Below are 14,621 nucleotides of genomic sequence, written 5' to 3'. Positions count from 1 at the left end.
TATGGTTAACAAGGGGGAAAGGGGAGGGAGGGATAAATTAGGAGACTGGGATTGACATATATACGTTACTATATATAAAATAGATAACTAATAAGAACCTACTGTATAGCACAGGGAACTCTACTCAATACTCTATAATGACCTATATGGGAAAAGAACTTTAAAAAGAGTGGATATATGTATATGTATAACCAATTCACTTTGCTGTTCACCTGAAACTAACACAACATTGTAAATCAACTATACTCCAATAAAAATTAATTTAAAAAACCCCCCAAAACAAAAATTATCAGACTTTAAAATTTTGCCATATATTAAAAAAAAGTTTGAATGTTCTAAAAAAAATAAAATAAAGATACTATTTGTAGTATGGCGGTTCCTTAAAAAACTAAAAACAGAACTACCATATGACCTAGCAATCCTACTATTGGGCATATACCCTGAGAAAACCATAATTCAAAAAGAGTCATGTACCACAGTGTTCACTGCAGCACCATTTACAATAGCCAGAACATGGAAGCAACCTAAGTGTCCATCGAAAGATGAATGGATAAAGAAGATGTGGCACGTATATACAATTGAATATTACTCAGCCATAAAAAGAAACGAAATTGAGTTTTTTGTAGTGAGGTGGATGTACCTAGAGTCTGTGATACAGAGTGAAGTAATTCAGAAAGACAAAAACAAATACCATATGCTAACGCATATATATGGAATCTAAAAAAAAAAAAAAAGGTTCTCATGAACCTAGGGGCAGGACAGGAGTAAAGACGCAGACGTAAAGAATGGATTTGAGGACACGGGGCGGGGGGAAGGGTAAGCTGGGACGAAGTGAGGAAGTAGCATGGACTTATATATACTACCAAATGTAAAACAGATAGCTAGTGGGAAGTAGCTGCATAGCATGGGGAGATCAGCTCCGTGCTTTGTGACCACCTAGAGGGGTGGGATAGGGAGAGTGGGAGGGAGACGCAAGAGGGAGGGGACGTGGGGATATATGTATACATATAGCTGATTCACTTTGTTATACAGCAGAAACTAACACAACAATATAAAGCAATTATACTCCAATAAAGATGTTAAGATCACATGACCCAGAACTGCAAAGTGAGAACTCTGGATCCCCTGATCGAAAGATTGGTTCAGGGATGGGCATGTGATCCAGGTCAGGCCCTGGGATTATTGTTTGTGTATCTTATTTTCTTGAGACATTTTTCAATACCTCATTTGTGATTATGCTATGATTTGTCATCCTCAGTGGTGACAAACCATCTTTTCTGTTAAAAATATTTTCCTATAGGTAACTTCAAGCACATACAAAAGTGTACAGAGTAATATAATAAACAATGATCAATTTACAACCAACCTTATTTCATCTAGGGCCTTCCCCATCTGGATTATTCTGACACTAATCCCAGAGACCACATCATTTCACTCCCAAATATTTCAGCGTGTATTCCTAAAAAGAGAAGGCTTCTTTAAGAGATATCAATATTAGCCATAATACCATTATCCCACTTAAACAATTAATAATAATGTTTTAGTTATTTTTTATTGACGTACAGTTGATTTACAATGTTGTGTTAATTACTGCCGTATAGCAAAGTGATTCAGTTATACATATATATACCTTTTTAAAAATATTCTTTTCCATTATGGTTTATCCCAGGATATTGCATAGTTCTCTGTGCTATAGTCAGACCTTGTTGTTTGTCAATAATAATTTATTGTTAATAATGTTTAAGCTTCCCTGTTTCATAAAAGTTTCTTTTACTATTTTATTAAAATCAAGATGGAAATAAAGTTCATATATTGCAATTGGTTGCTACCTCAAGTATCTGGGTTTTTTTTTTTTTTAGAAATTTTAATTGAAGGGCGGGCACCACGGCGGAGGAGCTGCTTTCAGGGGTGTGGCAGGCAACCAACTTCAGGGAGCAATTCTCCCACTTAGAGAGCGAGAAGCAATGGAAGGTCCACATGGAATTCATCCTGTGTCACCTGTCCGACTACCGCGACCCACCCAGCAGCTACCGCTGCTGTCCCTCTCCATGGTCTGGGCCAACCACTTCTTCCTGGGTTGCAGTTACAACAAAGACGTTTTAGACAACGTGATGGAAATGGCTGATGGCGTTGAAGTGGCAGACCAGTCACAGTTTACTACCAGAAGTGAATTAATGAAATAGCATCAAAGCTAAGGCAGAAGATTAATCACATTTTCATCATCAGCTGCAGACTGGAACAGGAGGCTGGCATGAATGCTGACATTGACAACAATGGCTCTCTTAAGCTCTTGGTATCACCAACGTGTAGGAAAGAGGCATTGGAATGGAAGAAAATCTTGTCTAGATTGGCGTTTTAAAAAGTCTCATTCTGGGACATCCCTGGTGGTCCAGTGGGTAAGACTCCATGCTTCCAATGCAGGGGGCCCGGGTTCGATCTCTGGTGAGGGAACTAGATCCCACATGCATGCCGCAACTAAAGATCCCGCATGCCGCAACGAAGATTCCGTGCTGCAACTAAGACCTGGTGCAGCCTAGATAAATTAAAAAAAAAAAAAGTCTCATTCTTCCAGTAGCTATCATTCTAAAAGTATGCGTGGGTATTTATGTATTTATAAATCCTGCTCTCTTTTTTTTTCAGTTTTTGAGTGTCTAAATGTTTGTTAAAAATGCCTATTTATTTAAATGTTAATGTAATAATGGCAGGTGATGATTTTTACAGTTTGGATTTTTCAACAATGTACTTTTAACTGTGAAAAAAATTTTAATTGAAGTATAATATATACATAAAAGAGGAAACAAATATAAGTGTATGGCTCAATAAATTTCTCTCTTTTTTTTTTTTTTTTTTTTTTTTTTTTTTTTTGCGGTACGCAGGCCTCTCACTATTGTGGCCTCTCCGGTTGCGGAGCACAGGCTCCGGACGCGCAGGCTCAGTGGCCATGGCTCACGGGCCTACCTAGCCGCTCCGCGGCATGTGGGATCTTCCTGCCTGGACCGGGTCACGAACCCGTGTGCCCCCGCATCGGCAGGCGGACTCTCAACCACTGTGCCACCAGGGAAGCCCTCTCAATCTCTTTTGATCTATGGTGTGGCCCCTTCCCCATTTTTTCCTTTGTACTTTGATAAGGAATGTGTTTGTCATGCAGTATTTCCCATGATTTATGTTTGGCTAATTATTTCCTCCTGGTATTATTTAACATGTTGCTCTGTTCCTATTTCTTGTAAATTGGCCGTTGCCATCTAGAGGCTTGTCAGATCAGGTCAATTTTGGGGCGAGACCATTTCATAAGTGCTGCTGTGTGCTGGGTTGTCTCTTTCTCGGACCATCTTTTTTTTTTTTCCGGTACGCGGGCCTCTCACTGTTGTGGCCTCTCCCGTTGCGGAGCACAGGCTCCGGACGCACAGGCTCAGCGGCCATGGCTCACGGGCCCAGCCACTCCGCGGCATGTGGGATCTTCCCAGACCGGGGCACGAACCCGTGTCCTCTGCATCGGCAGGCGGACTCTTAACCACTGCGCCACCAGGGAAGCCCTCTCGGAGCATCTTTTGAAGGTGGATGTGATTTTCACAAACAGGCAAAAGCCAGCCCTAGCTGAGTCTAGTAAGCAGGGTGGGTGATCAAGCTGGAAAATGATGGTTTGAGGTGAAAAACAAGGTGTGATCAAGTAATGAATGATTTTCTTGTGTGGCTGGCAAACTGGCCGTGAAGGAAATTCCGAAACTGTTCCAAAAATGTGCTGTGCACTGGCAGCGTCAAATGCACAGCCACCGAGGGTGACTAACGCAAACGGAACAACAGTGACATGGATGGAGAAACTGTATGTTGGCTATAAAACCATCCTTGTTGTGTGGGTGGACATGCGTGCTGTCCTCTAGTCATTAGCTCCTCTTAAGAACCCCTAAATGTCTCAGTGTGTATCACACTTGTGCTTCAAAGTTGGAGCTCTTGCCGAAACGCCAGATCCACTTGTCTTAGGTCCATCGAACAGCCCGGACGTGACAAGATGCTGCTGGGTCCCACCCAGCCCCTCCCCAGCCCTGGCGTTTGCCTCATCTACATTACTCGGTGAGAATGTGGTCAGGGCACCGCAGAAGTCAACAAAAGATGAGGAAGTACGGGGAGCCTCCTGCGCCGATCAGACAGAACAGCCCGGCCCTGGGCCCCCGCAAAGCCGGAAGGCCCCAGCTATTTTGATGCCTCGTAGACTTCCCAGTTCCAAGTCAGCGGAAGGCCCCGGGGCCACTGCTGGACGCCCCTTTTGTGTCTCGGCAGCCTCCGCCCCGCTACTCGCGAGCCCCGCCCCTCACACTAGGACCGCCCCGTGACGCAAATCTGGGGGCGGCCAAACGCCTTTGGGCAGACCTGCCTTGCTTCTGGGCCGACGCCTACTCCGAGCTCCTCCCACGCCCGCCGGCCTGGAGTTGGCGCCTGCGCAGCTCGGCTCGGCCAGGTTGTCACCCCTCCCCCCTTCCTAGCAACCTTCGTCGCTCCTGCCTCCGCCCCTCGGCCGCTTTCGCGCACGCGTGCCCCTTCTCTCGGCCCCGCCCTCCCCGTCACCCGTAACAACCACTGGAGCCTCGCCGGGCCCCTCCGGCTCCCGCCCCACGGCCCACTCCCCGGAACCGGCGGCTGAGCTGCCGCCGCCTGCAGTGGAACGGCGACGGCGCCGCGGAGCCGCCGGCATGAGCACCCCCCGCCGCCCCGCGTCCCCGGCCCGGCCCTTCTGACAAGAGGTAGGCGCGCGTCTCCGTGGCGGGCTCCGAGCGCGCCCCCGGCCCGGCCCCTCTGGGAGGCGCGAGGCTCTCGCGTCCGCCTCCCCGCCTTGCCTGCCCTTCCCCGGCCCCTCGGCTCCCCCCGGCTCTCCCCGGCTCCCCCCGGCTCCCCAACTCGGGAGCGGACTGTCTTCCCGCCCGCCTCCGGCCCGCCGCCCCCCGCGCCGCTCCTGCTGTATTGGTCGCCCCCTCCCCGCCCCCACCCGCCGATATTCCCACCCGGGACCCCTCCTGGGGGAGCGGAGTTTGGGGTCCCAGCCGGCCTCTGGCGCACCTCCCCGGGTCGGCCGGGGCTGGGGGCCCGAGGGGCCGCCGCGCCGGACCCCCGGATCGAGCGGAGGGCCCGGCTGCCCCTTGAGCCTGCTCGGGGTGGACTCACTGAGTCTGGCCATTGGCCAATTTTTAAGCACCGATTGTCATGCAGTAGAGGTTGCCCTGGTCCACGGTGCCACTTGGCGGTTGTAACTCCGGATTCCCACGTAGGACGTTTCTTTGGATCAGAGCATCGGAAGCTGGGAACTGGCAGAAGTTCAGAAGCTCGTGAATTAGCAGGTTCTTGAGCGTAGTCGCTTTGGGTTCTGCCGGGCAGTGGAATCCCGAATGGGTGTTACCGAGTCTTAACCGAGCATTCCTTTTTTTTTTTTTTTTTTTTACATTCTCCCCCCACCCCTTTTGATACCTCGTAATCACCCTCTTCTTCTGTGGGAGATACCCTAAAATTAATTTTCCTAATTAAAAATTTAAAAGGTTGTTGAATTCCTGCTGTGCACCAGCATTATCAGGTTGGCAAAACTAAATAGAACGCTGTCTCAGCGCACCAGGACCTGCCAGTCCCAGAATCAAGATTAATGACAGCATTCCAGTTGATTGTGGTGGATTCAGGAGTTTGTCTCTGAGTCTCATGATTTTAGAGCTGGAAGTCTTTTAAGATTATCTTACCCCAAACCTCTCTTTGCAGAGGTGGAGCTGAGTCCGGGGGAAGTCAAATGACTTGCTTGAGGTCTCCCAGAGTTATTCTTTAGCAGTTTTCAGAGTGCCAGATATGGCTGTTTTCCGCCAGAACCTGTTCTCTCTGAGAGATATGCGAAACATACCAGAGGAGGTTCCAGACCTGTTTAAATGTAATAATATAGGTAGCAATCTTATGATATAAAACATACCTTCGTAAAGTTTTCTTTTTTTACAGCTAGACTTTGGACTCCTTGAGGATATTACATTTTGTACTTCTAAATATCCTCTCACCATATTCAGCATAAAATAACATTCTTAATGATTATCCTCGGCAGGACAGGTAGGCTCTTTGGATTTATTTTTCTTCCTCCCTTTTAAATAGGGAAGTGAAGTCCCATAGAGGACTCCAAATAAAAGTGTGTTTTCAGAAAAATCCAGGTAGGCTGGGGCCAGTGTGTAAATGTGTCCCTGGCAGGAGGATTCCTGACTTTGAAGTAGGCTTCAGCACTTAGTTGATTGCTTCCTGATATTACAGCTATTTGAGGCTGGAGAAGTCAGTGGAGCCTCTAGCCAGAGTGCTTGGTGGTGTCTCTGCCATCTGAAGATAGATCCCTGAAGTTGTCTTTTTTAATTAATTAATTAATTAATTAATTAATTAATTAAATTCTTGGCTGCGTGGGATCTTAGTTGTGGCATGCGGGATCTTTGTTGCGGTGCATGGGCTTCTCTCTAGCTGCGGCGTGCGGGTTTTCTCTCTCTGGTTGTGGCATGCGGGCTCAGTAGTTGTGGTGTGTGGGCTTAGTTGCCTCGCGGCCCATGGGATGCTAGTTCCCCGACCAGGGATGGAACCCACCTCCCGTGCATTGGAAGGCAGATTCTTTACCACTGGACCACCAGGGAAGTCCCTGAAGTTGTGGTCTTGCACTTAGAAAATGGGGATTGACAAGTTTCCTTTTGAGGAATATCCCATAATTTGAGACACACTAGTGTTTTTTTCCACTTTTATTTTTGTGTGTCCTGGGCTTAATATCTTGAAGTGCCACCATTTTTATTTGGCTTCTAATGGAAGTTGTTGAAGAGAAAATGATTCAAGAACTAATTGTATGGGTTATCAGAATAATGGAATCATGACATTTCACTGCTGGAAAGGACCCAGGGCAGCCCCTGGAGAGGCGGTGAGACAGGTAGGGCAGTGGAGCAGTCCTCAGACCAGAGCTGCTTCCCTCACTCCACTTTTCTTCACCTTTTCTTACTGTCTTTATCGCCTTCCCTTGTCCTTCTATAATTAAGCCTCGTCTTGACTTTTGTGTGCATAGAATTACGACCCACTGAGATTCCTTAGACTGTAGTATGTTGTGTAAATGCAGATTTAATTTTTTCCACATCATGTTTATTTATCACAAATGTTTGTGTTTTGCAGGTGTGAGAGGATTGCTGTTTTACTGCAATCATGGTGCAAAAATACCAGTCACCAGTGAGGGTGTATAAACACCCCTTTGAATTAATTATGGCTGTAAGTACTTTTCAGTTTACTCTTCAGCTTCTTATTTTTTTAGGTATTCAAATTTGGTGACCTGTTGCTCCACTTTTACTTGTTCTGTTTTTATGCTTTTGAACTTTATCGAGTTTGTGAAATGTTTTTAAACTATAAGTCTCTGAAAATCAAAATCAGCATGTTTATTTTAAAATAATTCACCTCAGGGTAATGTATGAATTTCAGTTGAAATTCCATTTGAAAACACAGAAGTGGGATTGTGACTAAATAATTCTTCCTCTGGATTTTGCTCTTTTTTTGTTTGTTAAAGTAGAAAAGGGATGTGGAGAGTGGTTTTTTCCCCTCTGCTGCTCATTTAGATTATGGATGAATTCACCATATGGAACTGACACTATAGGATGGAGTTTAATTTACCAGATTCTAAGGACTCTGATGAATGAATTTCCTCCGCTAATATCAAATTCATGAGTCATATTAGAATTCTACAAATGGGGTAACTAAAGTCTTAATTTTCTTTGTTACTGCCTAAAGAGTTTGGTTCAAAATAAGCATTTCACTAGAGGCCAAAAAATCCCCCCAGAACCCAAAACAAACTTTTTGCCAATCCCTTTTAGATTAGTATAAGATATTCTTTCCTTTCCCTTCTCTTTTGTGTTATTGTTAAGGTGTAATATAAGTGGATGTACAGGAGTATACCTCTGCCGTGAAGTATGCCCTGATGAAAGTGTCAGTCTGAACCGCGATGAGAAACCAGAGCCTTCCAGCCTGATGAGAGCCCCTCTGGGCTCCTCCCGGTCTCGCATAGTTAGCCCCTACTCTGACTATGACGTGGAAATGAATTTCTCTGTGTCTGTTCCGTGTATAAATAGAAATTCAGGTGTTTTTGCATATGGCTTCTTCCTGCTCAGCATTGTTTGTGAGATTTATCCAGATCAATTTAGTTTTGGAAAACAAAACAAAACTCAAGTCTTCTCAAGGGAACAATTTAGATTTAGGGCGTCTGTTTTTTAAATTGATGTATAATTTATAGACAGTGAAATGGTCACAGGTTTATAGTTTGATCAGTTTTGACTAAAGAGTGACACGCGGGCTTCCCTGGTGGCGCAGTGGTTGAGAGTCCGCCTGCCGATGCAGGGGACACGGGTTCGTGCCCCGGTCCGGGAAGATCCCACATGCCGCGGAGCGGCTGGGCCCGTGAGCCATGGCCGCTGAGCCTGCGCGTCCAGAGCCTGTGCTCCTCAACGGGAGAGGCCCCAACAGTGAGAGGCCCGCGTACCACAAAAAAAAAAAAAAAAAAAAAAGAGTGACACGCATCTCTGACAAGATGCAGAACCTTTCCATCCATTACCTCAGAAAGTTCCCTTGTGCCCCTTCTCTGTCAGGTGTGAGGTTTGGGTTTTTTGTTGTTGTTGGGGGGGTACTTTTTAGTTCTGTATGTTCCTTCAATACTAGGACTGTTCAGTATTTTATGTCTAGGGCTTATCAGAAAGGCTTGCTTCCTGTTTCATGTTCTGGGTGCTGGTTTGGCATTTGGTCACAAGCAGCAGAGGCCCACTCCGGCCTGAGAGGGGGTATTGTCGGTGGAACACATGCTCTGTGCGATGAGATCGCGCAGAAATCCAGGAATGCGAGCCGGCAGGGCTGAGCTCCAAGAGCCCCGCATTAGCGGGTGGTTCCCGGCAGCAGTTGTCCCCGGAACTGCCCCCGCCACCTCCTGCCCCCGCCCCGGGCTCCGCCTCCTCCATCTGCCTCTCCCCCCACCACCAACAGGCTGCTTTGCTCTCTCCTGCCTTTCCCTCCTCTGCGGCTTCAACTCCTGTGCTTTTTCAGCTGGTCATAACCCCTCTGGCTCCAGTTTGCCTTTGTGGCATTTCTTGTTGCCTTCTTTCAGTTTCTAAGTGACCGGTTCTTGTCACATTTCCTAGTTCAGATTCTAGAGAGATTAGATCTGGTCCTTCCCCCTGGGCCCAGGAAGTCGGTTGCTGGCCGGCCTGTGGATTCCTTGTGGGGCTTGGTCACCTATCCCTTTTCGGTTGGCAGGGGCTGGTGGCACTGGGGGATTGGTGTGGGGCCGTGGAGGGCAGTGAGCCCGGGAGGTGCCCGGGGGTGGAGCGGGCAGGCATGAGACTGGTGTCTTATGTTTTCCAGAATGCTAAGGACAATTTTAAAATCTTGATGCAACCCTGATCATTTGAGGCAAAGACTAACCTCTTATGCAGACACTAGCTTTAATAAAGAGATATTTTGATTGTCTAATGTTCAGCTTCCTTATTTTCCTTTCTTTACAGTTTTCAAAATGGTACAGTTTGCCTTGCCACTTTTATGCATGGTTTTACAGAAGAAATTGAAATTGAAATTCTCAGCCACCCCTCAATCTTTTAAAAGTAACTGATTTTTCACTTGCTTTTGTTTTAAGCAGTAGTAAATTTTTTTTGAGTTGTTAGAAATTATTTTTTATTCTGAAAATGAAATATGTTACCTTTTTCCTTCCAGAATTAGGTACAGACTTGAATGTTCGTTAAGCCTGTAGTGATTTTTGTGGTGTCACTTGCAGCTTTTCTGATTGTAATTGCACAACATAAAACTCTCAGTATTTTCCTTGCTCTGTTTTTTCTCTTGTTGATGAAAAACAGTGGTATAAAAGAGTTACTTTAAAAATGTTCTTTTCATTTCATTCAGGATGAGCAAAGAGGTATATAGTTAATGCAAGAACGGAGCTATAGCTTCAACAGAAATATTTTTGAGAACCTCAAAAAGTGATTGTGCTTCAGTAATCACAGCATGTGACAGTGACGGAAGTGTTCGTCAGGTGATCAGTTTGTGGTATTGACAGGTGGATCCAGGTCCTAATTTACAGGGTCCTGTGATGACTGCTGGAGGAGATGCTGTTCCGTTCAGTTAAGGCCTTTGTTTTAACCAAGAGTTTTGTCGTAATTTAGGATTGCCAGGATATGCTGAGGTAGGAAGTGCCTGTGTCAGTAGGTATACAGTGGGTATCAAGTATGTTAATTGATTTTTATTGATTTAATGACAACTGATGATTTGTTTTGGGGTCAATATACGGGTGAATTAAGAAATCGTGTAAATGTTAATGGTAAAGAAACAGAACTGAAGTGAAGGTGTTTCAGGAGGCATTTGTGGCAACTGAGGGACATTCTGTTGTTAGATGTGAGCCCAGAAACAATTGTTGGCGCTTCAGTGAGTCGGGAAGTCCCCCAGCTCAGCCCCCTTTGAGGGTGAGGTGTCTGAGCCTCAGAGAACTTAAAGCTTGCACAGTTAGCTGAGGTAGAGAGTTTGATGTTCTTTTTATCATAATGTGTATCCTGGAATGTGTTATGAGGGTTCTTGTCCTTGGAGATGTCTGTGACCTTTCCAAGCTCAACCAGAAACATTTCCTGGGGCTGCTCTGCCTGACTTGTGGGAGGAGGACTTAATCAGTGAACAACATTCCAATGGATTGTGCCTTCAGGGATCTGTGGTCTCACCCGGGCCTAGTGAGGTGCCCGCAGAGAAGGGACTTAAGGTGGGAGGCGTGGTTCCGAGATGCTTGGGTTTGAGTGTTTCATTTTGAAATTTCTGAGGTAAAATACAAATGTTAAAACTTTCAGCTTTCTCCCTCCTGGTGTTCACGGCCCCTTCATAAAGGATACAGAGGGAGGACGAAGGAGAGAGAGTCCATGGAACAGAGTAAAGTGCAGAGGCAGGGGGTCAGGGCACGGGCTGAGGCCCCTGTGGTCACAGTGGCGGGGGAGGCGAGGACCTGTCTCTGATCCTTTTCTCGCCTGGGGACAGCTGCCATTGGGACTAGTTGGAGCGCGTGACAGGAGAGGCCCCACTGCTCTCTGTGCCGTGCCACGAGTCGCTGCCTTGTCCAGCCCCGTTTCTAGCGGGCTTCCTGTCGTCCGACGGACTTGGTCACGTCGCTCTCTCCTCTCCGCACCTGCACACCCTCCCTGTTCTCTGCATCCTGTCATCGTGCTCCCAGACCCCCTTGGCCATCTGTATCCCTAGCAGATGTATCTTTTAGATTGTGCCCTCAAGTCACATCTCTGTCCGTTTCTCTCCTGAGCACCGCCTTCGGTCCAGCCTTTGGAGGGCGTGACCAGAGCTGTTATTTTCTTACTTATACGTGCCTTCCTTTGGTCCGTACTGTGTTCTCCTGCCAGACACTATTTCCACTTGTGAGCCCTCTGTTGAGGTGACCTCTGTTATCAGTCATATCCGTTCTAAACTGCGTTGCTTTTTCTCCAGGGCCCTTCATGTCCTACCCTCTCTGTTTAAGCTTATTTCATAATTATGCAAACTTCCCAGCATGAATGTTTACCTCTATTCTGTGCTGTCCCTGTTTTGCCACTCGGTGTCTTTTCCTGCCCCCACCCTTTCTTTTGACACTTCCTTCCCCACGTTGGATGCTCGCTCACCTCCCCCCCCCCCCCCCCCCCCCCCCCCCCGCTGTCTAATCTTCCTCTGCTGGCCCACCCGCTTCCCTGCTGCTGCTCGGAAGCCCTTCGTGCTTCTCTCCCTTTGCTCCGGCTCCTCCTTAATGGTGCAGTCAGTGGCAGGTGATTAGTCTCTTTTATGCTCTATTTTGTATGTTCCTCGAGGGCAGAGGCTTTGTTTTTTCCCTTGTTCCCTCCAGTTCCCTCCAGTACCAAGCACATAGCGGGCACTCACACATCTTTGATCAGCTGGTGTCTGTTTGTTCACTTGAGCTTTTCATGTGAGGATATGGGAAGTGGGTTTGGTGGCTGAAGCTCGGATCTGTGGCCTGTCTTCAGACAAGGGATTTATGTTTTCCCCGTGGAAAAGAAGTAACATGCTCTGACCCTTCAGTTAACCAATGCCTCCCTTAGAAGCAAAGCCCTTTTGTGATGAAGTTGGCTTTTTTTTTTTTTAACATCTTCATAAATTATGCAAAACCCATTTGACAAATTTCGTAGTAGTTTAAGTGATGCCCTTTTACAGGTTGAGTAACCAAAAAGCCCTCTTTGCAAGCGTGTGGTTCCTGATTGAATGGCCCCCAGAACAACATTTGCTTCTGCTCTTTTCATTCTCTTGTTTGTTTTGTTCTCTGTTTTTTTCCGTTCATTTTCTCTTTCCTCAGATACCTCATGTCTTCCCACCAAGACTAGAGGATGAAGGGAGGAGAAAGAGATTTGCTGTGATACTAGGTGCAGAGCTGGGCCCTGCCACGGACGTGCTCTGTAACCTAGTGACTAGGCCGGTCACTAGTGGAGACTGTTGTGAGGACGTGATAGAACTAAGCAGACCACAGACGTGACGGTGGGTGAGGCAGGGCCTGGAAGCATCCACAGCCTCCCCCATCGCTTTCTGACAGCCAGCCCCTGTCCCGCTCCCACATACAAGGTGAAATGAATCAGCAGAGTCATATGCTGGCATATAAACTCTGAACGTGTGTCTCTTTTAGATTAAATAGACATTTGTATTTATATTTAAGCTTTATTTCATCCATTCACAGTTTATACATCAGGACAGCTGGGGAGATACGTGGGGGACCCTGGGGTAGGCTCGTGTATCGCAGCGCAGTCTGAGGGGAGCCTCACACCAAGGGCAATCAAGTTGGCTCTTTCTGGGGCGGGGGCGGGGGTGAGGTGCACAGAGATCCCAGCAGTAGAGCACTTCCCAAGGAGGCCCCCCCCATGCAGCCGTTTCCAGATTGTTCCTCTGTTGGTTGGGGTCCTGCCGGAGCCCGTCTTGCTCTACCTTCTTGCTCCGAGGCTGGTGGCTGCCTCCTGAAGCCCCTGTGTGTTCACCCACCCCTTCCTCCTTGCCTGAAGATATTGGGAGCCCCAGTCCCCTTTCCTCTGATTTCATTTTCTTCCTCTGACCTGAGTCCCATGCATATTGGGTTTTTACCTTTATTTCAGTTATGAAATATTTTCATTCCATCTTTTGCTTTTCTTTTCGAAGCACATCCTCTTCCTCTCATCCTAGATTTTATCCCTGGGCCTTTTTGTAGTTTCCAAGTTTCTGATGGTTAGGTGTGATGTTGAAATACATCTTTTTCATTAATTGAGGTATTGTTAGATCTTCAGTGAGCCTAATATGCAATAGAATTTGTTTTTACTCGAAGGAATAAGCAGTCTGCATTTTGGGGTCGCTAACTTTAAAACCAGTTTTATTCAGTCTAGGAGTGAAGGGAAATGGTCCAGTTTCTCTAATGTTATATTGAGGATCCTGGGCAGTTTTTAGTGGGGGAGATTGTACTCTTTTCATTTATCAAGTTTTTGAACGCCATAGTGTAAATGCTATTGCATTTAATCAAAGCTGGGATTGTAGTCAGACTTGCTTAGCTTTGAAAATGAGCAATTATAGTGTACTTCCATTGTACACTATTTTGTACAGAACCAGGCATTTTCCTTTCTCTTAAACCCACTCTCCCAATACATTATGCACTCTGAATTACTTTTAATGTGCTAGGGTGAAGACAGTTATGGTTCAGTAGGAGATATTTCAAGAAGAAATAAAGCAGGATCTGATTCAGCTCCTTGCCTCTTTGATTTACCTGTTTTTGTCTAAAAAAACAAACAGGTAAACCCTGTATTATGGAAAATTTCAAGCATACAGAAGTAGAGAGAAAGGTACTCATGGCCCAGCTCCAAAAGCATCAACATTTTGCCAATTTGTTTCATTTGCTCTCCTCACTTTTTCCCCCGCTGGTGTATGTAAAGCCGATTTCAGGCATCTTGTTAATTCATCCCAAAACACTTCAGGACGCACCTCAAACTATAAGGACCTTTTTCTTTTTAAAAGGTAACCTCCATGTCATTATCCACCCGACAAGAGTACTGATAATTCCCCGATGTCATCCAATAGCAAGTCCATGTTCAGACTGTCTCAGCTGTCTAAAACAATGTCTTTTTCTTTTAAATTTAATTTATTTTTGACTGCGTTGGGTCTTTGTTGTTGTGTATGGGCTTTCTCCAGCTGCGGCGAGCGGGGCTACTCTTTGTTGCTTTGCGCAGGCTTCTCATTGCTGTGGCTTTTCTTGTTACGGAGCACGGGCTCTAGGCGAGCGGGCTTCAGTAGTTGTGGCACGTGGGCTCAGTAGCTGTGGCTTGCAAGCTCTAGAGCGCAGGCTCAGTAGTGGCAGCACATGGGCTTAGTTGTTCTGCAGCATGTGGGATTTTCCCGGACCAGGGCTCGAACCCGTGTCCCTTGCATTGGCAGGCGGATTCTTAACCACTGTGCCACAAGGGAAGCCCCTTAAGCAATGTCTTTTTATAACTTGTTTGGATCGTGCTTCAGATAAACCTTTGCGTTTGGTTATTATGTTTCTTCAGCCTCCTCTGTTCCCTTACATCCTCCTTTTCCTTTGTTTCCTTTCCTGCCATGGCTTTGTTACAGAAACTGGGTCACTTGTCCTTTTCAATTACCTT

The 14,621-nt window shown here is 46.4% G+C and overlaps 1 protein-coding gene across 2 annotated transcripts in view; it reads left to right on the top strand.

Annotated features, from left to right (window-relative positions):
- The first annotated feature begins 4,563 nt into the window (after positions 1-4,563).
- SEC14L1 (SEC14 like lipid binding 1) overlaps positions 4,564-14,621 on the top strand; it is a 50,298-nt gene continuing 40,240 nt past the window's right edge. Inside the window, exons 1-3 of one of the 2 annotated variants that reach the window (XM_082603748.1) lie at positions 4,564-4,736; positions 5,962-6,066; positions 7,147-7,239. In XM_082603748.1, the coding sequence (XP_082459874.1) occupies positions 7,177-7,239 (63 nt within the window). In that variant the 5' untranslated portion in view covers positions 4,564-4,736; positions 5,962-6,066; positions 7,147-7,176. The remainder of the gene's footprint in view (positions 4,737-5,961; positions 6,067-7,146; positions 7,240-14,621) is intronic. The other variant, XM_082603747.1, reaches the window with a different exon arrangement.

This window comes from Mesoplodon mirus, assembly GCF_964341445.2.
Source record: "Mesoplodon mirus genome assembly, chromosome: 18".
In the NCBI taxonomy this organism is placed as follows: domain Eukaryota; kingdom Metazoa; phylum Chordata; class Mammalia; order Artiodactyla; family Ziphiidae; genus Mesoplodon; species Mesoplodon mirus.
Note: the sequence above shows the minus strand (reverse complement) of the source record. Positions and strands in the feature narration are given on the sequence as shown.